The sequence below is a fragment of the Pseudopodoces humilis genome, chromosome 19 (genome assembly GCF_049639895.1).
Source record: "Pseudopodoces humilis isolate 2021_Gansu_Grassland_sample_001 chromosome 19, ASM4963989v1, whole genome shotgun sequence".
NCBI lineage: Eukaryota > Metazoa > Chordata > Aves > Passeriformes > Paridae > Pseudopodoces > Pseudopodoces humilis.
The window spans coordinates 7,164,769-7,189,779 of NC_142218.1; the positions used below are offsets into that span (position 1 = coordinate 7,164,769).

The 25,011-nt window shown below is 45.0% G+C and overlaps 1 protein-coding gene across 2 annotated transcripts in view; it reads left to right on the forward strand.

The window, feature by feature from the left end:
* The window catches only part of CTNNBL1 (catenin beta like 1), a 47,236-nt gene that overhangs the window by 14,208 nt on the left and 8,017 nt on the right, over positions 1–25,011 (forward strand). For both annotated transcript variants that reach the window (XM_005524714.3, XM_014254231.2), the window contains exons 5-13: positions 329–426; positions 2,622–2,715; positions 3,440–3,531; positions 6,028–6,100; positions 6,373–6,431; positions 7,113–7,261; positions 11,810–11,991; positions 20,219–20,316; positions 21,345–21,425. In XM_005524714.3, coding sequence (XP_005524771.1) covers positions 329–426; positions 2,622–2,715; positions 3,440–3,531; positions 6,028–6,100; positions 6,373–6,431; positions 7,113–7,261; positions 11,810–11,991; positions 20,219–20,316; positions 21,345–21,425 — 926 coding nt within the window. The remainder of the gene's footprint in view (positions 1–328; positions 427–2,621; positions 2,716–3,439; positions 3,532–6,027; positions 6,101–6,372; positions 6,432–7,112; positions 7,262–11,809; positions 11,992–20,218; positions 20,317–21,344; positions 21,426–25,011) is intronic.

Here is a 25,011-nt window from a genome sequence, read left to right on the forward strand (position 1 = left end):
GTTTGATTTGAAAAAAATAAGTAACTACCATGAAGAAACAGTAAAATTGCCTGATACAGCAAGCACAGAATCACATTTTTTTTTAATCATTCCTAATTGTTCAGATTCCCTAATTTTAGTGCTTGTGGGGCAGGTCTGCTGCAGTAGTCTGTGTGCTCTTGTGTCTGGTATCCTGTTCCCTGCTGCTGTGATTGTAATGCATTGTATCACCTCCCTGGTAATGTATTGCCAGTTGCTTTGGTGTCGTGTCATGAGCACACTGGCCTAAGAGCCATCTGCTATTGATACTAAATGTGTTTGCCTCACTGTTGTACTTAACACCCAGCACATGTTTCCATAGCTGTGGTTGACTTGCTGCAAGAGCTGACTGATATTGATACTCTCCATGAGAGTGAAGAAGGAGCCGAAGTCCTCATTGACGCTCTTGTAAGTAGGAAACCCCAGATTATTTCAGTGCCTCAACATCTGCCTCAGCCCAGCAATGAGCACTGACCCACAGTGCTTTCTGCAGCTCTGGGTGTCTTTGCTGCCAACATCATGATGGAGATAGCCAGCAGAAGCCTGTTCTGAACCTGAGACCACAATGGCTGTTTTTGATGAAATGCTAGAGTTTGGGGAGTGGGTGGTTGCACCATTTGCACGTTGTTGCACCATTTCTTTTTTGGAAGGAACACTGTCATATTGCAAAATTTGTGTGGGCTGGGAGATTTTTTGGTGCAGGGAGGGAGAATGAAGTAATAATATTTGTGACTTGGACAGTGTCCCATTGAAAACAGGAGCTTTGTTTGCATTTCCCTTCTCTTCTGTGGAAAAGGGTGACCTGGGTTCACTCATGGAGAACTGAAGTTTGTGGCAGGGACTGTTACCCAAAGGACAGTGATGCCTCTGTGATTTTTCAGTCTCACCTCTTGCACAGGAAACTGGTTGTCTTCTACGCAGTAACTCTTGTTTCAGGCCCAAAAATCTGGGCTTGAACTGGGGCATCTGTTGGTGATGGTGTGATTTTTTCTTAACAAGTAAAAACTTGAAAGTTTTCATGTAGAAGAGCAAATGAACTTTAAAGGGTGGAGGAGGATCCAGAGGTTAAGGGTCCCTTTTGGCACAGAGAGTGAACCAACCCAGAAAGTTACCTAGGTGGGTAGGAGATGCATTTGTTGGTATTAAGTGTTTTCTGCACTGTGAACTCTCTGAGTGCCTCTTGGCCTCTGTGGGGGTGAATTTTCCCTTTTCCTGGTGTTTGTGCTGGATGCCTCCTGCTCCCTGGCTGAAGAATGGGGATACCAAACCCTCCAGAGAGGTGATGGCCAGCCAAACATGAATTTTACAGGTCTGTCCTACCTTGGAGCTGGTGAATTGGCTGCCTTTGAGGTTTACTGTGGCTGTGCCTGGTTCTGTAACTATTGTGTTGAATTTGGAAGACAGGGAATTACAAGTTTTCTTTTGTTTGCTTTGTTTGGCTGCTCTGTTTTCTCCTACAATCCTTCTTGTCCAGTCACTATAATGTTACCTTCCAAAGGTTAATGACAGTGCCCAGAGCCCAGTTCCTCCAGCTGGCCTCTGGGCTGTTGTTAATTACTCTGCCTTGGTGGGGAGATTGCTGGGTGAATGAAATGGGAGAGAGGAGCTGCTAGAGAAGATGTTTTCTATAAAATATGTGGAGAGGTAGTAAATCAAGTGAAGTTCTTTCTCTGTTTTCGTTGTCACCAGCTCACTGATAATAGCCTTGTTTAGAGGTTTCATTGTCCTGCTTGAAAGAAGCAGGTCAGGACTATCTTGGGAGAAATGTTTAGATATCTGCTTTTTAGATTACTTTTTTTTTTTAAAGAAAGTAGGTAAAAGGTTGTACAGTATCTGAAAATCGTTGCGTTGTTTTCTGCAGCAGCCCATGTATGTGTTTTTTCCACATATTTACTGGGCCCAAAACTGGTTAAGAGTGTTTGAATTGGTAATGTTATTTTGTTCAGCTGTTCCAAGCTCATGTCCACAATGGAAAGTTTGCCAGAATCAAGCTGGACTCTTTCCAATTCCAGTTTTAAAGGCATATTTCAGGTGTGAGCTCTGTGATTCAGGGAGTCCCCCCTGCCTGTCTGATTTTCTTTAACTCACTGAAGTCAACTTGGTGCAGTCGTCTTAAGAGGATTTAACTGCAGGACTTCAGTTGGTGATGGTTCAACTCTTGGGTTTGGATCTGTGGGTGTGAGCATTGTTCTGTCAGCTTTTTGTATTAGGTGGAAGGTCCAGCAGCAATGTAGGCAGGCAGCAGTGACCAGCTGGGAGCAGAGCCTTTCACAGAGCTGACAGTTCTCCTGTCTGCAGTGGTTTGTTAGCTTCATGCTTCAGAATTCTGAAGGATTATAAATCTGGTTGGTTTAGGAAATAAGAGTGTGACAAGGTGCATGTTTACCTCCTGATGCTTTTCTGTTTAATCTGAAACACAAAACTTGTTTCATTAATTAGGAAAAGCATAGTGACAGATTTACATGATGATTCCTTTGCTTTCTCTGAGATTTTACAGCAGGGTTGTTCGTGTCTTCTGATCATGTCTGGCAGGGTGTTTCCTTCATCTTCTTTTCAGTCTTGTTTCTTATCTTTTTATCTTTCCCATGACCCTGGGGATTTAGGTGGAGGGTCAGGTTGTGGCCTTGTTGGTCCAGAATTTAGAGCGCCTGGATGAAAGTGTGAAAGAGGAGGCTGATGGTGTCCACAACACCCTGGGTAAGTGGCTGCTGCACAACCCCTTGCTCCTTTCTGTGGTTTGTACCAAGAGGTGTGAGTTATCCCTTCCTTTCCTTCCTCCTCCTTTTCCCTTGGAATGCCAGCACTGCAGTACAGGATCTGGTATAGCTTTTATTCAAGCACAGCTTGGAATCACTCATCCTTGGAACCAGAGTTTGTCCTTTGTCCCATGGCTGCATGAAAGGTGCCACTTCCCAATCCAGTTGTGTTTGGAGGTGCAGATACATGGATCACTGCACTACACCAGAGGCAGTCACAGAACTGTTTCGGTTGGTAAAGCTCTCTAAGATCACTGAATCCAGTTATTAACCCAGCACTGCCAAGGCCACCACTAAACTGTGTCCCAAAGTGTCACATCTACACAGCTTTTAAAAACCTCCAGGAAGGGACTCCACTGTCCATATATTTATTATGAACATATCTGTGAGCTATACTTTGTTTCTGTCTTGACAATATATTTAACTTTCAGGTAGTGAAACATTTGCAGTTCATGGAAGGACATAACTGCCTCTGCTCCCTGATCTTTGCACAGCACAGAACCATGGCAAGGTGGTGCCACTGCTGGCAGTCAGACCATCACCCACTCCGTGCAGTCCTTCAGGATTGTAATTTCCTAGGACTGTAAGAATGAGAGAGACTGGAAACATGAAATTTGTAATTTTTGGTGGGGAAAACCATCTGTTTTCTGTGTCTTTCTTCCCAGGAATAGTGGAGAACATGGCAGAGTTCCGGCCGGAGATGTGCACAGAGGCTGCACAGCAGGGCCTCATGCAGTGGCTGCTGAAGAGGCTGAAGGTGAGCTGGTTTCTCACTTTCCTTCTACAGACCAGCTAGCACAAAAACTAGGTTAAGAAAAGCCAGTTGTGCTTGTGTATGTTGTAAAAGCTCAGTTAAGGACAAAAAGTTATAGTTCAGAGTCTATGTCCTCAGCAGTTTTAGTTTAAAGAGACACACTTTGGTCTTGTCTTTAGAAATGGAAACAATCAATAGAAATTGTCTCTTTTATCTTTTCATATGATTCATACATGTTGGATTTCCATGTATGAGATCTGTAGGACTATAAAGGCTGACCAGTGAGAGGGGACACTAATATTAACCATTTAATGGCCTTTGCTTCCCATGTTCCTAACACTTTTTTAAGTGATGTCTGTGTTTAAATGCTGCTGGAGGCAGCTTTTGCTTTGAACTCAACTAATTGCTTTTTAAATTAAAAACTGCTTTTCATATGCTGCATCCTTTGACAGTGAGTTACAGACTTTAACTGTGTCTTGTGTGAAAAGACGCCTAAACATTCACTGGAAAATACTGTAGAAAAAGAATGGATAGTTCAGCCCTCTCACAGAAATAGTGAAGGAAATACAGCAAAGAAATTCTGGCTGTTCTCTAACCTGTCAGGCATTAGTACTTCCCTACTTAAATGATTAGAAAGCCTCTGAAATTCCAGAAATTCTCCATCAGCTGTGTAAGTGCAGGTACCCCTCTGTGCATTTCACATCCTTGTTAGCAGAAGTTATCTGTAATTTCTCACTACAGGTAGTAACATAATTATGTCCTTTGCTTAAAAAGAAAAAGTGAAGTTAATTTTAATCTTGGCAGGTAGGTACTGCTGCCTGCCTTGGAATTGCTATGGTAGCTGAAAGGCTGAGAAATTTGGGAAAGCAAAATAATCCCAAGTAGGATTCCCCTGCTTGGTGCCATAGAACATGAATGCTCAATGGCATTCCAAGCTTGTGCAGGGTGTCTGTTGTGTTCCCTGTCTGTATTATCCCTAGATTTGGGATGTGGGATCAGGCAGGGCTTTTTCTTACCTGTACAGGGTTATGGGAAGCTAATGAACCCCTCTCCAGGTGTGTTGGCTCTTAGCAGCACATGGTCTTGAATCTCTAGCCCTGACAGATGTGTTTGTGACTAACCCAGGATATCAGGAGCTGTGTAGAGATACGGTGGAATGTCTGTGGGGTAAGTTTAAGATCAGGGTTCTGTCTGGGCAGTGATGAGGACATCTGGCACACAGCACAGGACATGAATTTCTGTTACCTGACAACATTTCAGGTCTTATAATTGTATTGTGACTGTCAGAGCTGCCTCAGAAAGCTCAGGTGGAGAGCTCCTAGCTCCCTTCTGCAAACACAAGCAGGGTTTGATGATGTGTGCAGTCTTGGGAGATCAGGATTTGCAGGGCAGCAGTTTGTCACCCCATGGCAGAAGCTGGCAGGGCTGTACAGCACTGAGCACCTTCCCCTCTCCTGCATGGTCTGCCTGGAGGTGTCACCTGGCTGCTGTAAATACTGTCCTGTGCAGAGTTCATTTGGAATGAAAAGCTTAATTAAAAGTCAATACTTGGTGGTGTTTGGGGTCCTCCTGCTTTCCATGTTTCTGTGTGTTGCATGGTGCTTGCACACCGTGCTCTGTTCCATGGCAGCACGGTGGGAGACTGGAGATGCTGGAGGGGGTTGTGTGTTTGGGGTGACAAATGTTATGTTTTAAGCCTAGGACTTCTGCTTTTTCCCTTCTTGAACAGTGGAGTATAAATAGCTGGTAACTGATGATTTTTAAACTTGTTTTATTTTATGAATCTCAGTAAAACAGGTTGCATTATTATCTGGTTAATGTTCAGTCTGTTTCTGTAGATGAAGCAGCTTTGGCAGCATGCAAAAACATTGGATTCAGTTCAGAATCCACTCTAGGGATTTTTTTTGGGGATTCAAATTCAGCATTTTTGTTTCATTATGACTTCTTTAGCATATTTGAGGATGGAGGGAATATCTGAAATGGAAGTTATGTGATTGTGCAGGCAAAACCCATCTCATTTTCTTTTGTCTGTGACACTCTGATCCTCTCAGGAAACTCTGGCAGTTACTATATAATGTTATTGTGATGTATGTTCTGAAATTCTGGTTTTGCTGACAGGCACGGACTTCCAGAACAGAGATAAGTGCCATGCTCCCACATAACATTGTGGAAAATATATCACAGGAAAGAGATTCTGTGTGGCAAACAACTGGAAACTGTACTTGGGAGTTTTGAGCCAACTTGGCCAAACCTACCAATGTAGGGACATGTGAAGGATCACAGTGGAGCTTCTGCATGTGTGCATAAGCCCACATGTACCTCCCATCATTCCTGAATCAGAATTGTTACTGTTTGTCACTGAAGGAAAACTGCAGAATTACTGTTGTGTTTTATTTTAAGAGCTGCTCATACATTTGGTGATTTGATTAATATGTTCTTCAAATCAGTGAGATGGCTGAGGGCTGTGCCCTGATGGGTCTCTTTTTCCTTCCCCCACAGGCTAAGATGCCTTTTGATGCCAACAAGCTGTACTGCAGTGAGGTGCTGGCAATTCTGCTCCAGAATAATGATGGTGAGCCATACCTGCCATATCTCTGTCAGTGAGGGCAGAATCCAGGCTTCTCTCAGATCACAGCAGCCCCTTTCTGCCTCCAGCTCCCCTTTGCTGGCTTAACTCTCCTCCATGTGCTCCCTTGCCTCCACCCTCTCTTTCTCTGCAGCTTTTGTGCTCTGTCAAGCTGTATTGATTTTGTTTGCTGATGTATCAGTGTTAGATGGCTGTAAAATCTGACAGTTAGCTTCATTTTTCTCTCTCTTTTCCCCCTTCCCCCCACCTCTGTCTAGACAACAGAGAATTGCTTGGGGAGCTGGATGGGATCGATGTGCTGCTTCAGCAGTTATCTGTGAGTAATTCCCACATGCCTCCTCTTCCATCGGGAGACTGCTGGGCTGGGTGGGAGGAGTGGAAAATATCTGGGGTGCAGGTGCAGCCCTAGGAGTGCTTCATATTGGGTGAGGCATATTCCTCAAATACCTTCCATGTGGTGTGTCATCCATGGTCAGTGAGACGAATCCCTTTGGTAAAGATGTTAATGCTGACGTACAGGTACACGGAAGTTAAATTACTACATTGTAATTTCATGGCAAGTTGGTGGTGGGCAGGGTTTGGAATTGGTCCATCTTCAGCATGCTCCACTCCAAGCACAGGGCTGCCTGTGTTTGAGCTGGCTGAAGGTAGTGTGTTCATAGCTCACCTATATTTCTTCAGGCAGTGTTGCCTTCAGCACCCTCAGGTATGAATTGTGTAGGAATCTCTGGTAATCAGCTTATCCACATACTTAATTTGCCCTTCCCCTTGCAGGCCCTGTGTATTATCCTTTAAATCCTGCACCAGGCTGCTGCACATTTGTGGGTGCACAGTCAGGGCAGCAAAGGGCAGCACTACAGAGGATGCAGCAGTGACCTGTGTGGTCACTTGATGACACCTGTCAGGTGCTGGATCTTTTGGGTGCAAACTCTTCACGTGTGTTCTGCAACAGCACAGCCCGACATTTGGGGATAATTTTGCTTTCTTTGTCATTCAGGTGTTTAAACGGCACAATCCAAGTACAGCAGAGGAACAGGAAATGATGGAGAACCTGTTTGACTCCCTTTGCTCCTGCCTAATGCTCAGCTCCAACCGTGATCGCTTCCTGAAGGGTGAGGGTCTGCAGCTGATGAACCTGATGCTCAGGTACCTCATTAGCATTGTGATTTCCTTCCTGCTTTTGATGTGCCAACACATGTTCTGGCTAGATATTTGTGGCTGTATTTTAAAACTTCTGTGTTAGGATATTTGTATGTCTTCTCTTTCTTTTTTTTTTTTCCAGCAGGTAAGTAAGTTGGACTTTCACAGACATGGAATCTCCACTCTCTGTCTTTAATTTTATTTCCTGAGTACTGAGGTTGCCACAATGGCTGCTGGAAAGTGGCAGATCTTTCATCTGGGTGTCAGCCACAGAGAATGCTGTAGGTCAGGTAAACCCTCTAAGGATTTAAATGACCTCTATGAGGGCAGGAGAGGACCTCTGGATGTCTCTAGGGAAAACATTTTTCCTTTTGTACCCCAGTTCAGTCTCCACTGTGTTGTGTAGCCTCTGAGCTGCTGAATTTTTGTGGATGCTGATGAAAACATTACTTTTGTGAATGGGGCATAAGTTTGCATTTCTTGTGCTGTGCTTTGTCACACCCTCAACCTCTGGGGTTTCTCTGCTCTCTCTTCACTTTGCCTTGCTGCCTGGCACTGAATTGTGTCTGCTGGGCTGTCTGGCTCCCCAGAGCTGCGGGGGGGCACAGCGGGCTCTGTCTGGCTGTCCCCAGAGTGCCAGGCTGTGTGCTGGCGGGTTAGCAAGCACCAGCCAGGAATGCTGAGCTCCTGCAGCTCAGGGCTGGGGAATGTGCAGCAGCAGGGAACCGAATAAATAACCCAACGTGGATTATTCAAATAGGAACACTGGGTTTTCTTGAGGCTAATTAAGGAAAAGCTCCAAAACTAAGAACGGGAGGGAGGCCTCCCTCTGCCTGGAGTCCTAAGCTGCTAAACCATCCTTGCAGAACTAATTAGTTGGAGTTCTTGTGCCATGTGGGTGGGATTCAGTGTTTGGATTTTTAAGAGCTTTTTACCCATTTTTTGACTCTACTGTTTAGCACTCTCTGCACCAGGATCCCAGCTGGAAAATTATGACAAGAGGAAAATTTATCCTTGGCTGCATTTTGCCCCCCACAGTAGTTGCAAAGGGGTTGGGAGGGACAGAGTGTGATGGATCTGTTAGCAGCAACTGTGTCTGGTGGACAGAGCTTCCAAGGCCTCAATCAGTGGATTCTGCAGTTTGAGTGGAATTGGTAAAGTGACAGTGGAAAAAAACTAACAATTCACAGAATTTGTTCTAGAAGCTTCTGTCACTACTGTCCACAGGCATGTACTATACTGACAGCTGATTATTTTATATTTTTTTAAACTCTTCTAATCCACTTCTAGTGCTTCAAAGCTCTCACAGGTGCTCAGTTTTTCTTGGACAGAGCAGCTGAGGTGACCACAATCTGTTGTTGTAAATAGGTAGTGGATGTGGATAGTTGTGATCTGGAGCTGTTCATCTGTATCTTCTTGATACCTTCATGATAAACAGCAGAGAGCAGACATGCCATTCAGTTGTGATTGACCACCTTGCCCACAAACAAGGCAGAGTATTTTTCTCTCTTGTTGGTGTCCTCTGAAGGCTGGGGGTAGAGATTTGTTATTTTTTGGTTTTACTTTGGAGGTGGTTAATCACTGTACCACAGCCTGTGCAGATGAAAGAACAAATAGGCAAAGTTGAAAGTGTATTGACATGATGTGAGATAGATAAGCTGTGTGAGAATAAAGATATCAGGCTTGAATCTCCATTACTGTCATAGGGAACACAGCATTCTGTGTCTGGTGCTGCCCGATCCATCCAGCGAAGTCGTTCCGTTATTGATGGTTGTGCACACAGACCTGCAGAGAGCTGCAGCAGCTTTCGATGAGTATTTAATGTGCTCATGATATTCCTACAGATAGTCATGAGAACTGGATGGTTTCTGTTGTGCTGAGCCTTAAAATGTGTGGCCAACAGCAAAAGGCAATGTTGTATCATGTGAACTTCTCCAGGTTTATGGGGGTCAGTGGTAATGCCTGAGAATGAGCCCAGTGTGGCTGATGTGCCTTATGTGCATGTCCATGGCCAGATGGGTCCTTGACTCGTGCTGTGATCTGGGACTTGCAGTTGGCCCTGAAGAATTGTGGCTTCACCAAGCAGGTACATGGGAGGTGAGCAGAGGGTCTGGGAGAAGAGCAGGTCGAGAGGGATGAAGCTGGTGACAGCAGGAGTGAAGGAGGGAGTTTGGAAGCAGAATGAGAACAGGGCTCTATATAATTATTTTACTTACATCTCTGCACCAAGGGAAGCTTGTTTATTTTATGTCACATGTTTATCAAAACCAAGGTAGTAGCCACCAGCAGAAAGTCAAGAAATGTCCCTTAGGATTAAACTACATTTTCTTTTCAGGTCAGGAAGTACTTCTTAGTGCTCAGTCCCTCAGTCTTGCCTTAGTAACCTAACTGCAGTTTAGCCAAAAGAGAGGAAAACAGGCTTGTCCTGTCAGCTCCCTGGTGCACCCTGACAGGCAGCTTACTGCTTTGGCTGTAGAGCTGTGTTGGGTTTGTGCTGCTCCCGGGGGATGTGTCAGGGAGATTTTCTGTTGCTCAGGGAAAATGACGAGTGGCTTTCCCAGCTATGAACTGAGGAGCATGTGTATGCACAGAGACAAACACAGCCCAGGGAGCTCACAGGGACCTGCATCACTTGGGCCGCAAAATGTTCTGTCCTTGCAGCTATGCTGTGACTTTCCTTGACCCTCAATAAAAGCTTTTGTCTCCTGTACAGCAAAACAAGACAACTCTATATAGCTCCCTGAAGCTTTTCTGAAGCTATTTCAGGGTATATTTTTTTATGATTATTAAAATATTTTTATGTTTTCTTGTCCTGCTGTTCCTAATGACCCCTGGAAACATAAGCTGTCTCTTTACTAAATCTTCTGGTTAATTAAACGGAACCATTTTATGCACACTTTCCCAGGAAATCTACTGTTCTGCTTTTACTGGTATTTTGGAAAGTTAAAGGCTGTGTTCTGCTAATGTGGAAAGTACAGATAATGTCAGCACCTCTTTTTTTCTTTAATAATAGATGTATCAAAAGAGTTGTCTCAGATGTACAGGTGTTAAAAGGAGGAAAACAATGGTCAGTGAATAAAGTTGTAATTCAGAGTTTCCATGAACACTGAGGCCCCTCCACGTTTGGTGATTCTCACGTTTGCTTGTCTGTGAATTAGTGTTCAGCTAAAAGTTCCCTCAATAAGCACAGATGAGACTAAGATAAACTGCTTGCCCTCTGGCAGAATAAATATTTCAAATAAAATCAACTCCAGACGGTCCAGGCAAGCAGCTATTGATCTCTAAAAGCCTGAACTTAAACCCAATGAATATTCCAGAGCTCAGCCCTGCACAGCCTTCCTAAATGCTGATCAATATGCAATTACTTCCCCTGAAAACATTTCTGGTGTCATCTGGCCTAAAGAGTACTTTATTTTTAGCTCTCTGTAGTGGTGATTTGGAGGTGCCAAACCACCCTCCTGCATAGCCCTTGGCTGGTGGGGGGAATTCAGAGTCCAGCTCCACATGCTGTCCTCCCACCACAGGGTCAGAGGTGCCTCTGGCTGCACTGGGCAGGGCCACTTTCTTTCAGGCTGGGGTGTTCATATATGGATATTTTAGTTTGCCTGTTGTTAGGGGCTCATGAGGTTGGGTCTCTGCAGGGAAGTTTTCCACAACTTTCTGGAGGCTTTCAGGAACCCCTGCCTGAGGGACATGGGGTCGTGGTGGCTCAGTCTGCAGCTGGGTAGGATCAGAGGAGATTGGCATGTGCTCGAGGTGAAAGGTGGCAAGGCTTGTGACTGTCCTGTCCTGGAGAGAATGTCCTTCTAGGCTGGCCTTTGGGGACACCGGTGGCTTATGTTCTCCAAGTTCATGTTAGCTTCTACTGATGTTCACTTGGGCTGTGTTATTGACCCGTTTTTCGGTTCAGTTTTCCCCTGGATGGATTATAAATTGCTCTGGTTTGGTTTGTGATGTACAGGACAGCTGGTGATGATTTTCAGGGTGTCCCTGTGTTATTGGTGTGGGTTACCACCATCAGCACTCTGAAGTGGCATTAAAGCAGAACAGCCCAGAGTCTGTCTGCCTCCTTCCATTGTGATTCCTGGGGATGAGGTATCATTATAACTGACCCAGCTATGCTCACCAAATTTACTCCTTTGTTAAATTAAACTATTATTAGATTGAAATCCTGATCTTTGTGGTGTGATAGTATTTGTTTTCTGTATCCAGCCCAGTCCCCCCTTCTGTTTTGTGCCAGTGTTTGTAAAGGAGTGAAAAAGTATCTTCTTCAGTAGCCAAGAAATAAGAAAATAAAACCATGACAATAAAATACATAAAATGAAATAAAAATAGGAAATAAAAAGAAATAAAAGACATTAAAAAAGAAATAACCAAGACAGTTTTGAAAAGAGTTACTGTTGATACAGTGTTTTCGCTCCTAGAAGAAAAATCTTGCTTAGAGCTTGTGCTCAGACTCTTCATCTTGTTCTTGTTGTGTTCCTTTCCCTCGTGTCTTTAAAGTAGAGTGCTCCAAAGCTCCTCATGTACAATTTAATTTGCCTCTTTTCACAGAGAGAAGAAGATTTCCCGCAGCAGTGCCCTGAAGGTGCTGGACCACGCCATGATCGGACCAGAGGGCACAGACAACTGTCACAAGTTTGTGGACATCCTTGGGCTGAGAACCATCTTCCCTCTCTTCATGAAATCACCCAAAAAGATAAAGAAAGTTGGAACAACTGAAAAAGAACACGAAGGTAGGTGTGCTTCCAGATCCTTCTTGTTGCCATGGAGGAGCTGAATGGACAGCCAGTGTCTGAAAAGTACCTGCAGGGAGGAGGGAAGGGCACAGCTCCCATCTTCTCAGGGCTCCCTCTGCAGCTTTCAGGTCTGGGTGTCCAGCCTGCTGCTCCCTGTCACAGCTGGCTGTTGAGGGCACACTTGTCGTGCTTGTTTTGGTATCAGCAGCTCCTGGCGATTCCATTTCATGTGCTGTTAATAAGTTATTTTACTCCTGTAGAGTCTGTTGTTTGAAGCTCTTACTCTGATGCAAAACTCTTTTGAAAAGAGTAATGAGGCAACTACAAATGTCACCTCAAAAGCAGTGTTTTCATGGCTCTGAGCACTGAAGTGTGACTGGATGAACATCAGGCATTGCAGAAATAAACTGCATTGCTTTTGAAGTTGGTTTCTTTTTTTTTTCCTTTTTATATTTTTTAACTCTCTACCCTGGAAGACAGCTTTAACAGAGACCTGCTCTGGAATAAAACTACAATTGCTGTGGAACCTTATACTGAGCTGAGTGGTCAGTCCTTCCTGCTCCTGGTAACAGTGCCTTCCCCATTTTGTTGTTCATGGACTGTGTCTTGGAAGAAACTTTAAATACTGCCAGTGATGCTTACGGTTTTGTGCCAGTTCATTGCTCAGCTCAGTTCTACAGAGGGTGAATACTGTCAAAAGCTGAAGAGGTGTGAGTGGGACTCACATATGCCTAGGATCCATCCTGAGCTCCTGCAGCAGCCAAGGGGAAGTGGAAAGAAATAGCAAAAACATGGGAGCTCGAAACCCAAATCTCCTGCTTTGGGACTGTCCTGGCAGCTCAGGTGGGACTCAGGTGTTCTCCCAAGGCCAGGAGGGAGATGCTGCCCCTGCAGAGCTCTCTGGGTGCTGGCTTGAGGCACTGACTGGGACTGAGCAGCTCCTTTCTGTGGCAGAGCTGCTGAGCTGGGGACAGCTGTTTGTCCTCCCTCCTGGGGACATGGAATGGCCAGTGGCATGGCTGGGCATATGTGTGGCAGTGGCTGCTTTCCTGGCACAGGTGGAGAGCAGGGGCTCACGTGTCACCCAACCCCAGAGCAATTCACACACCTGCTGGCAGCTCTGGTCACTTTATTTTCCTTGTGCTGCTTGTCTTGGGTAGATAATGGTGAGGGGGAAGTGCTGTTGTGTGGTCTGGGGGTTATTCAATGGACTTGTAGAGATAGGTTTGGTTTCTGTAGGTTATATAATTAAATTGCAGGTTTATGTAATAAAATACGCAGTTATGCTTCGATGGATTTAGGGGACGTTTTGAAGTTTTCATTTGCAGTGTGAACATGAGGTTTGCTTAATTCTTCTTATTGAAAGAAAGCTTCAGCTTTCTGGGTAGAGATCTGAGTCTGTGGCTCATGCCATTGACTTAATTTTTCAGTTTTAGAAAGTGAGCTAATCTCTGTCTCATCTGCTTCTTCTGGAGACTGCAGTCGATACCTGTGTGCAGTCCTGGCTGCTGTGAGGATTAGTCTGGAAAGCCCTGACAGGGTCAGTTCCTGACTATTTCTGTGATAGCATGAAAAGCCAATCTGGCCTCAGGAAAATGAAGTGATCCATGCAAACAGGCTTTGTATCACACCTCCGTCTCATTATCATGCTGAAGAAATGGAGAACATTAAGATGAGTCCAGAAATCAGTTCTATTAAAATAAACTCTCCCTAAAAGGCTGTGGTAGTAAGTCCAATTTTCTTTGTTTTGCATCACTGGGCAGGTGAGTTACTGAATTTCTAATGACAGGAGGTAATAGAGATGTTCAACAGGGTCCCCTGGAGCCTATCACGGCGTTGTCCTGACACGGTGTAAGCAGCACAGAGTGTGCTTTTACTCTGCTGAATGTTGCCCCAACCATGCAGTAGTTGCCCCTGGGGGGGAACATGGCTCAGGCTCCTGGGTGCCTCTGACTTTTAGGGAAATGGTGCAGGTGTGGCATGATGGAACTGGTTCCCTCTGTGCTGTTCTGGTCCTAGGAACAGGCTGCTTTTTGCTTATCTGTTTGTCTGTTCAAAAAGAACACTCCTGTTCAGTCTTCATATTTTCTCATAAAAACTTTATCCTGTGTTCAATCTGTTTTAAAAAAATTAATTAGAACAGTCTTGTATTAGGAGAGCTTTCATGTGTATGCCAAATGGAGGAAGAGATTCCTTGAAAGGATTCTTTGGAGTGGCTTTGCAGCAGTGGCATCAGTGTTTATTTAAAGCAGCTCTGAGGAGCTGGGCTGTGCTTGCGCTCTCTGCGTTGCTGCTGGGATGGTGTTGGGCTGGGCATCCCAGGCTGTGCTGTGAAACAGAAAATCCTCAGTGGGCTCTGAAACCTGGAGCCTAATTTCAGCTGCCTAAAGGCAGCTAAAATGCTGTGGGTGAGGTACCAAACAGCTCTGCTGAAGGGTTTGTCCAGCCTGTCCCTCTGTCCCTTGGTGTGCAGTGGCTGAAGGGCTACCAGGCTGGCAGTCCTGGCACCCACTGGTACATTTCAGGTACGTCACCTCTCACAGGACATCCAATGCTCAATCTCTAAAGCACCAGATTTTCTGTGTGTACCTGATGGTTGTAGGAAAATATTCCCTTGTCTTTATTTTATAGCAGTGATGCTATTTACATAAGAGATAGTCTATAAAACCATGTTTGTTTTATTGTCTCTAAGGCAGTGTTCTGAATGTGACAAAATAATAAATACCCTGGTGAAAAAAAAATCTCAATGTGACTTGCTGAGCTTTTATTTATTGCAGAAATTTATAATCCAAATTAAATTTGATAAAAGTAACTTCTCTGTAATGTATTTCTTCATTTCTAAATGCTAGCATAAAGGTGTCAGTGCTGGTTAGCTACATTTTAAACACTGTCAGTGTTTAAAAATTATTTTACTCTAGGGAGCCTGTGAACAATTTAAATCCAAACTGCACGTATTTATGCTTTATGTACACTATGTAATTAGGAAAAAAAAGAAAGGAAAAATTTCTTAACCATCTTTATGGATGATCTGAGCCCGAAGATTGGGCCTGTGGTGTCTAACTGAGTGCACATTATCTACACTTGAATTTTGCCTGTGTTTGTACAGATCATTATATTAAGATATTAGATTTGGGAGAAAAAACTCGTTGGAAGCAATTTCCCTTTTTCTGAGGCAGTGAAGCAACTCAAACCAGAAATATTTTGCTGCTGAAGACAGAAATGGAGTTTTCCTGTGTCTGTGGGGTTGCAATACTCACATGTGAGTGCCCAGCTGGGTTGGACAGCCACAAAGAGAACCAGCCTGGCTGTGTAGGAGGTGCTGTGTCGTGGATGTGTGTTGTGAGCTGATGGAAGCAGTGTCCCTTTATCGTCTGTGATTGCAGGGAATGGACAGAAATCTGTCTCTGGGTGGTTCTTGGCATAAATAGAGGATAAGATTTTAAAGAACACTTCAGTGTTGTGACTTTTGAAATGTGGGGGTTGCCATATGAACATCTGCATTCCCAAAACCTTTTTGTTGCAGAGCTGAGGGTCGGGGTGTCCCTCTGTCCATGAGGATGCAGCAGCTCTCAGCACAGTCAAGTCACAGCGTTGGATGCTGGCTTGAAATTCTTGAACAGTCTCAGAGAGCTAAAAATGGAGAAAAAACAAATTCCTCCTGAATTAGAGAGTCTGTAGTGAAGCAATCATAGCTGGCTCGACAGGCTGTATATCCTCCTGCTCTTTCTCAGGATGGTTATTTGCAGCCGAGTTTTGCTCACTTGGAGAGCATAATGAACTATAAAAGGATGTTTGTCCAATTCATCTTCATTTAAAAGCCTTCTCTTGTCTTAGATGTCAGTTTTAGTTAGGAATGCTTAATTTGATAACCTGAGAATTAGTTCAGCCAGTTTCCAAAGGAGAATTCCTATCGCTGAGGTGTTTTGCTTGTTTGCCCTCTATCAATAACGAAGCCTCTTTTGGAGATCCTCAGCTACACCCTCCCTTTAAAAACAACAAAACCCATTTCTTAGTAAATATATTCTTACTCCTTTGTGACATGCACTAAAGGCAGCAGAGCCCTTGGAATGAATGTTTGCTGCAGAGCCAGGTTCTCTGGGCATGGGGAATTGAAAAGGCAGCAGCAGAAACATGGCCTGATGAGGAGTTATGGGTGTTAACTGAGCACCCTCTGCCAGCCAGCAGAAAGTGTTTTTCTTTTGGTGGTCTTGAGGAGTGAGCACCCAGGGAAGGCATCAGTCTGTTTAAGCAGAACTTTATTATGTCAATTTGTTATTTCACCATCACCCTCCGACAGGAACCTGTGATTTGAGTGAGCCATGGTGCTGAGAACAGAGTTAAATTTATCTCAATTAAAGTGAGCGTGCTCCGCTGCAAGAACATCAGAAAAATAAACTTTCTCAGTCAACAGAAAGAATTTTGTTTTACGTTCAGCTTGATGGCTGGATCCAGCTCACCAGGGCTGTTGCGTGTGGAGCTTTTCCAACCCTCCCAGGCCCCCCTTCACCCATCCATAAAATTGGTGTTTCTTGCTTCTTCTCAGTATTTTAAGATAAGATTTTTCTTGGCAAAGTGCAGTGATACTCGGGTGGGTTACTCTTCTGAAATGTAGATTATTAACGTGAAAACAGGTTATCTGATGCTACACCACTGGAATAGCATGTTCCAGTGCCACCTGTAATACTGGGATGAGCCAGTGGCTTCATCCAGGTTTCCCAGAAGCCCTGAAGCCATCGAGTTGTGTGCCTAGGAGGGATAAAAGTATCTCAAAGAGCTGGCTTGCTTTTTTTTCTAGTATTTTCCTGCTTCTAATTAGAAGCTACAATTTATCTTAATCGTTCTTTACAGGACAGAAAGCTCTGAAATGTGTTCTGCTGGGTTCACCAGATCATCCTGCTTAGCCTCCAATGGGCTGCTGTCCCTGGCATCCAGAACTGCCTGCTGTCCCCTTCCTGCAGGATGATGCTTTCCTCCTCTTCCTCACTGTTGAGCTTCCTCCCCTGCCAGGCAGATGTCCATTCTAATGAGATGAAAAAAAGCAAAAAAAAAAAAAAAAAAAAAGCAAAAAAAAAAAAAGCAGGGGGTGGGGATAATAAAGGCAGAGGAGTGTAATGTTACAGCTTGATTTGACAGGACCTCCTGCTGTTGCAGCTGCCAGTGCCAGCCATGGAATAGATTAATCTGTATTCCAACACGCCGAGCTGAAGTCAAGATCGATCTAATTAGGGTGTTTTAAACACTGCTTGCATGCTGAAGTCTCTGTGCCTGTCTGGAGAGGGAAAGGCTCCCAAGAGCTTGAGGTGATGCTGCAGGAAGCACATGGAATATGACCTCCTAGAGGCAGGGATGTGTCTGGGATGGTGCCCTGCAGGATTGGGGTCGTGGGGAGCAGCAGGGCTTGCTGGTGAGCCAGCCATGGGGCAGCAGCAGTGCTACTGGCTGATGAGAGAGAAGCCTCCCATCTTCCCACATCCAGGAATTTAGGGGATTTTGGGATGTTTGCATGAAAAAAAGTTGTTATTGATGCATAGTAGCTGCCAGCTGGTACCTGTTATTTTTGTGAAGGCACCTTTATGGTGTTTCAGCATGGCTCAGTTTGGTGTTTCCTTCTCAAAGGAATCACATTTAGTCATTCTTTGAAATAGGGCTTGTCTGCAACCTCTGCCTCTGGCCTTGTCTGTGCCCTCCCTGGAAGCGATGCATTTTGTGCAGGTGATACGGACCTTGGCTGAGTGTTACATTCCTAAGGAGAAGCTCCCAGAATATTCTGTAGCAGGGAGAGTGCCTGTGGCTTCACCCTGGGGCAATGCACAGCTTGTGGCCTCTGTCTGTACTGAGATCAAAGCCAGGCACCTGCAGGTTCTGTGTTCTGGGGACTCAGAACAGCATCAGCTACTCACCATTTCCCGAAGGAGATCCAGCCCTGAGCAAATATTGTGATTACAGCTTTATAAATGTTGCACATGTGAGATGGAGATGGGGTCAGTCTGGTGAGATGGTGAGACGCCATCCGTGGGAACCTGCACCCCAAGGTTAGTGTTTCTCCCTTCCCATGGCTGTGCAAACACTTTAATCCACCAAATCATGAACTCAGCCTCTCATTCCATCAAGCTTTGTCCTCATTTTGGCCAGTGTCCTTGCCCATGGATGTTGGTATTTATTGGGTCAGGACTTGCGCTATGAGACATAACCTTGATTTTGGGGTGCAGCATAAAACACACTAGTGTGTTATTTTTCAGGAAGCTGATAAAAAGCCATTTTAGATCAGAAATATTTCTCTAAAATATTTCTTTGAACATTTTGACCAGGCAACTAAATATTTCCTGGATTTTCTGCAGTGATATGTTGAAAGAATAACCTTGTTCTCAAAACCTCTGTGTCAGCTCCTTTAGACTTGTCAGTAGTTTTAAAGATTCCATTGATAAAATGGATAAATATCTGCATACAACCACCAAAGCAAAAATGATGGTTAAAATGCATTTCCTAGTAAAGGAATATTGGAAAAAAGCAATGAAAATAGATCATTGGTGAGAATACTGCTCCTAAAATGCTGCATCAACACTTCCAAAAAAAGAAGCTTGGGGAAAAAAATAGTGTGACATACAGAATGCTGACTTCTTCCTAAACCACCAGAGCATATGTTGGCATATATGGGGAAAAAAAAATAAAATCTTCATTTTGTTGAATTTCTCCTTAAGAAAATGGGACCATGCAAGAACTTGAAGGTTTTTATGATGCTTTTAATGTCAACACTTAATTTGGTGTAGCTTTTTGTGGAGTAACAGTTTCTGTGCACTGACACCCCCGGAGCCATCCTTCACCCCCGTTAGCCTGTCGGAATGACGGAGCAGCCACACGGTGCGGCCACCCGATAAACCTGTTATCTGCCTGCTCCTCCTGCCGGCAGCACTCCCAATCTCCTTGGAACATGAAAAATTGACACCACCTCAGGCAGAAATCTGTTTCGAAAAGGAAGCTCCATTTATAAGCAGCTAATGAAATGGGGGGTGTGCGTGCGCCTGAGCAGCCTCTCCTCGTGCTGCCCTTGTGGAGGATGCAGATAAGCGGTGCTGCGGGGAGCACAGGCACCCCGGCCAGGCAGTCTGTGTGCCTTCACCTTCCAGGGCCCAGGCAGTTTTGGAGCAGGAGCTCCCAGCAAACATGGTGGTGTAACCCATTCTTTGTGCTGGGCTGATTGATCAGGGCTGCTCGTGGCTCTGGGCTGGGCAGCGCTGGGGAAGTGCAGGGTGTGACAGCAATGAGATGGTGATCCCTCTCCTCTGCATGCTGTTCCCTCCTCTGAAAATGTCAAATCTTGAGGCCCCATTGCTGCCCACCACCATGGGTGAGGAAGTGTTCATGGCCATTAATTTTCATCAGTCTTAATCAGCAGGATTACAGTGAGGACATCTTGGAGAAGCTAGGGTGGCTAAACCACCAGCTCTGTGTTTAATGCAGTCATGCAGGTGGGAAGTAGTACTAGACTCATTTGGAAAGCGAGATTCAAGCCCTTCTCCTCTGCTTTGCACTGCTGTGCTTGGTCTTGAGGCAAGTGGCTCAGTCACCTCTCAGAGTGGTGGGACATTGACACCAAGACAGGTGTCTCCTGTGTGCTTGCAGCCTTGACTTTTTACTTGTCTGCTTGATTTGTGCTGAAAAATATCCCCAAGTACAATTGAGAAGATTGTAAACATGTTTATTTGGTTGTTTCTGGTTTGTTGTGGCCCGTTTATATTCATTGATGGGATTTTCTGTAAATGAAAGTGGTTGGTTTGAGAATTTTTCCACTAGCTCATACCACTTCAGTCTCTGCAGAAGTGCACTTTTCTCTTTCTCCAGCTCTCTTGTTTTAGTAGCTGTCCCTGCTTGGGTGACCTGAGGGTTTGGGTGATAGTTCTGGCTTTGTCCAGGGCTCCTTTAGGCCTAAAAGAAGAGAAAGCCAGAGTGGAACTTGTATTCTATGTAAGGTGCTTTAGGTCCCTGAGGCAGAGGAGGAGGAGGCCTCACTGGCTGGGCTGGAATGAGGAGCTATCTGTGCTCTCTGCAAACATGGCTTGTGGCTCTTACTGCTGCTGTCTCCTCTCACCATGATGGGAGGGAGCCAGGGTTCTGCTTATCAACAGATACACGCTGGAGTGTTAATAGTAAATTTAATGGCATGTTACAGAGGGAAATAAGCTCCTCTTCCTGATCTCAGCATGCAATTTTCATTTTGTATTTCTAGAACATGTCTGTTCCATCCTGGCCTCCCTTCTGCGAAACCTGAGAGGGCAGCAGAGGACACGGTTACTGAATAAATTCACAGAGAATGACAGTGAGAAGGTGAGTGCTGAGTGTGTGTCTCAGTCTCTGGGCTGCCAGGTTGGGAGGGTTCTTGCTCAGGGTGCCTGGTGCGCTCACTGAGTTACGAAAAGCCATCCTTGTACCTGCCTGCAGAGACTTCTGCTGTCACAGACCTTTGTTCTCTCATTCACATCATATCTACAAACTGTAAAACTGGACATTTAGTGCATGGCCTCTACATCCCCTGTGCTCTTGTTTTTTGGTGCTCTTGCATATGGTAGTAGCAATTCTGTCCTGGGTTGTGTCTCAGCTGTAGAAGACAATCTGCAGTATTACATCATGCTCTGAGATCAGGACAGCGTGGAAAGGCACCAGTGTGTCTGGTGAAGCTCTTTTGCAGAGAGTTTAGGAGTTGCTGTGGTACACATTTAACATTCCCCCCTTCTAGATTGTTTCACTTTAGTGGTGTTTGCTCTGGGAAATTCTTCCCAAAATATTTACATGGTGGTGGATAGATCAAAGCTTTGCAGAAAAGAAATAGCTTTTGCAAACTGGGGATCCCAAGGGATTTTTTTAATTCTGCCACTGGGAAAAATACTGGTTCCTTAGTATTCCTCATTAGTGTATTTTAAAGGTGTTTTTCATAACCTGTTCTACCAATTGTAGATAATTACTAGATAGGATTTCAGTTGCCCTAACACAATTCAGAGGAGAGTGGGAGAGCTGGAACATCCAGCATGGATAGACAAGTCCACTGGGGAAACCAGGAGCCTGGAGGACCACAGCACAGAGAGTGAGCTGGGGACACATGTCTGTTTGTTGCCATTTATCTGGCACTGATGGGACTGTGTTCCCATACAGGATGACATTCAAATGCCTGCAGCCCCAGTGTGCTCATCCAGCCAGCACTTGTACCCTCCTTCTGTAACACATTCCTTCCTGGGAGGGACAGAGCTGCCTGTTGCTTTGTGAAGGCTGAAGCTGAGAGGAAAACAAAACTGCATGAAGGATTAAAGATGATTGCATTATTCTTTTTTCTTGCTTATGTCTCTCTTCTGCCTTTGCAGGTTGATAGGCTGATGGAACTGTATTTTAAGTATCTGGATGCAATGCAGGCAGCTGATAAGAAGATTGATGGGGAGAAACACGTATGTATTGCTTGAGTTTTGCCAGGTCATGTCTGTAACACCTCTGCACAGCCAAATCATCTGCACAAGACTTCTGGCCCTGCCAGTCACTATTCTCAGGTGTGCCCTCTCATACCTGTGCTGTTGCCTCTTAATTCCTATTGCCTCACTTTCCAAGTTCCAGGTAACCTCAGATAAAGTGGGCCAAGAATTTCTCTACAAATGCTTCTGGCTGACTCTTAGAGTAGATTTTACCAGAAGTACCTAAGTCTGTGCTTCAATTTGCCTTCACTTTTACCTGGCTGCAGTCCTGCTTGGTTTGGCAGATGGAGAGGAAGTGAAATGCGGAGAGACAACTACATGATAATGTGCGAGGCCTCCTACCCTGGTCTGCAGAGTTGTGATCAGCGGCGAGAAAGTGTCTGTGTTGATGAGTTGGCTGAGGTGCAGCCAAGGGCTGTGTGCTCCCTGCACACCAGCAGTGAATGTTTGAGTGACACGAGCCTTGGTACAGCACAGCACTTTCTTGGAACTGAAACTGGAACAGACCTTTCGAAAGGGAACGAGCGGCTGGAGTCAGGAAGCAGCTTGCAGAGCTGTTAGCAAGCTTGGCCAGCTTCCCACAAGATTATCTGTATCAGTGCTGGGGAGGGTGTGAGATTGATTAGCGCTGATGGAGAGCGATGGCTGCAGCTGCCGTCCCGCACGCCGCGCGCTCCGCGTGCCACGGGCAGCAGCCCCCCACCAGCCCCGACAAACAGCTGCCTGCCCTCTGCCAAGACTGCTTCTCTGGGCACTGCCAAACATTCCGAGGGCATTGGAGCACTGCTGCTGCTCAAAGAGGCACGGGAGTGAGTGATGAATGGAGCTGCTTTTCCTGCCAGTACTCAGGCTCCATATGGACAGCGGCAGCGTCACCACTGAGCGGTGGCCTGGTGGAAAACAGTGTTTACCCTTTCCTGCTTTCCTTCCGTGCTCTGTCCTTCCTCCTCAAAACAGGGCAAAAAATTATTTATTCTCTACGTTTTGGTGTTGCTGTGGGGGTTTTAGAACTCAAAATCCAGAATGGATTTTTTCAGTTGAAGCCTTGTAGTCTGTTGGAGCTGCCTGTACAGAGCCCTAAAATACCACATGCAGAGCAAGGGTATGTGCCCTTTATCCAGGAACACTCTGGAGCAGCCTGCAAACATTAACATCTGTAGCAAACAGCCAGCACAAAGCAGGAATGGAGGAAATTTGAGTGTGAAAAAGCTTTTGTGGAAGCTTTTCAATTAATAATATTAACCCATTCATGTCTACTAAATGCACAAAAGAAGTAAATCTAAGGAATGTCAGATTCTCCTCCCGTACCCAAAATAAATGAACCTAAATTCTTTACCTTCTATTAGAACTAATAATAGGATTTGGTAGAAGCATCTCATGGGTGCAACATATTGGCCACAACATGTATAAAATATGTTGAAGTTCATTCCTAGCTCGGAACACTTTTGGAGAATTTTCATTTGCTTTATTTTGTAGCATCAGATGGTCAGTGGGACATGGTGTCCTGAGATCTGAAGTGGCTCAAGCATTTTCCCCACACAGAAATAGGCAAAAGCCATCATTCTGTCTGTCACATCACAGCACTGTCTGGCTGTGACAGGATTTATGGGGCACTTTAATGTTCCTTGTTGTGGCACATGAATCACTGAGGTGGATTGTATGAACACTTTAGAAAGTGTGCTCCATCACTGGGGGGGCTTTTGACCTTCCCCTTGCAGTAGAGGACATAGTACCCCAAAAATCTAATATACAGATCCTCACCTTTCTCCTTGCCCCATGGAAAAATGGTATTTGGTGAGATTTCACAGGTTCAGGCTACACTGACGAGAGTGAGATCCGAGTTTGATGGACAGAGTATCCTGGTGTAAGTCTTGCATTACAAGGAGTGGAAAGCTGCTTACACAAGGAATGACTGAGTGCTTTATCTTTAGTAGTGCAGCTGGCATAAGAAGCTCCTGCTCTTGCAGTTCTCTTCCTTTGTATTTCTTTTAGCTTGGCTTATTGTAGTGATCTGGTATATAGCCCTGCTTTTCAGCCCATGGCAGTGATGGTGATGGAATGGCTGGGGGTGGAAGGGAGGGGAGGGATTTCTGAATCTGGCTGTTCTGAGGAGGGACAGGTGTAATAATCTGCACCCTAATCTGGACTGTGAAACAGGATGCAGTCATTGAGCTCCTTCTCAGTGTTACCCCCCTATTTGCTTCAGTGGAATCTGTTCGGAAAGGTTCAGAGGTGATAACTTGGTGATTATCCTAATTGCCATGGGAAACCCAGGAGTAAAGTCCATGAGAGCATTGTCTCCAACACCTGATGCCTATCTTAGCACTTTTCTCAGAGTTTTTAGTTAATGAAAATATCTTGTTCTCCTCTCAATTTCTTTAATTATTTCTGTAGGAAACGGTGCAACATCCTGTGGCCTTTACCTCTCTCTAAAATTAGGTATAATTATGGGTGGCAGCAATAGCCTTGATGATCTCTAAAGATGGTAGGAAATGACAAGAGATAGTTTAATATTTTTATAGTTCCAAAGAAAATTATGCTCATCAGGTTTATTCAATAAAATATTCTCACCAGACACTTTGTGCTATAATGACTTACAAATTACATGCTAATTGTGCTACAGCAGAGCCACTCCATCCTTGAAAGGAAGAGGTGGAACTCCTAGGGATGAGTGTGGTATCCACAGGTGGGGATAACAGGTGGGGATTTGTGTCAGCCCATCCTTTCAGTTTGGTATAGAAAGACTGGATTGCTTGGAGCTGTGCTGAGGGCAGGATGTGATGGCTGTGAGTGTGGCTCTTAGCCTGTGGTCTGAAGGCCTGTCCTGAGCATATCTTGCATCCCTCAGCTCTTGCCAGTGATAGAGACAGAAAGTAGTAAGGGGAGAGACTCCATCTCTCGTCTTGGTGCACAGCTATTTGGAACATGCTCATTTCTGTCCACCTGGATTGGCCTCACTGTTCTGAGTGGTGAACCCAGGATCCTGGAGGTGTTCTTTGTTCTTGATCAGTACCCATTCCTTTTGCTCTGCCCGTTTGTGCAGTGAGTGCTGGAAGGTGAGCGAAGGGTGAGGAGGGAGGAGGATGCAGAAATCTCCAGTGCCCATATGGAACAATGTGATCTTTGGTACAGCACTGGCACATCCCTTGCATCTTTAGGCTTGGAGTCTCTATTTGACACCTCGAGGCCTGTCAGTCCTGCCTCATTAGTGTGAGAGAAGCTCATTTTAGCTTCACAGAAGCCCATCTTATTGCTGTCTTCTCCCATCAGCAAGGGGCATCTCAGTACATATTGCTGGCAGATTAGAAATGGCACCTGAGCGCTCATTTGGAGGTTAGCGACTGACAGCTTTGAAAAAGAGACCAAGTGGGAAAGGGGCTGCTTGGTACTGAACTGGAGCCAGATTAGCACTGAAAGGGTGGCTGTGGTTTAAAAAAAAACAAAAAGAGGACTGTGAAAAGGCACCTTAAAACTGTACTTGTCTTCTAATTCATATCTGCTTAATTTACTGGCACAAAATAATCTTCTCTGCGAGAGGGGCTGTTAGAGCCGCCACCACTGTGTA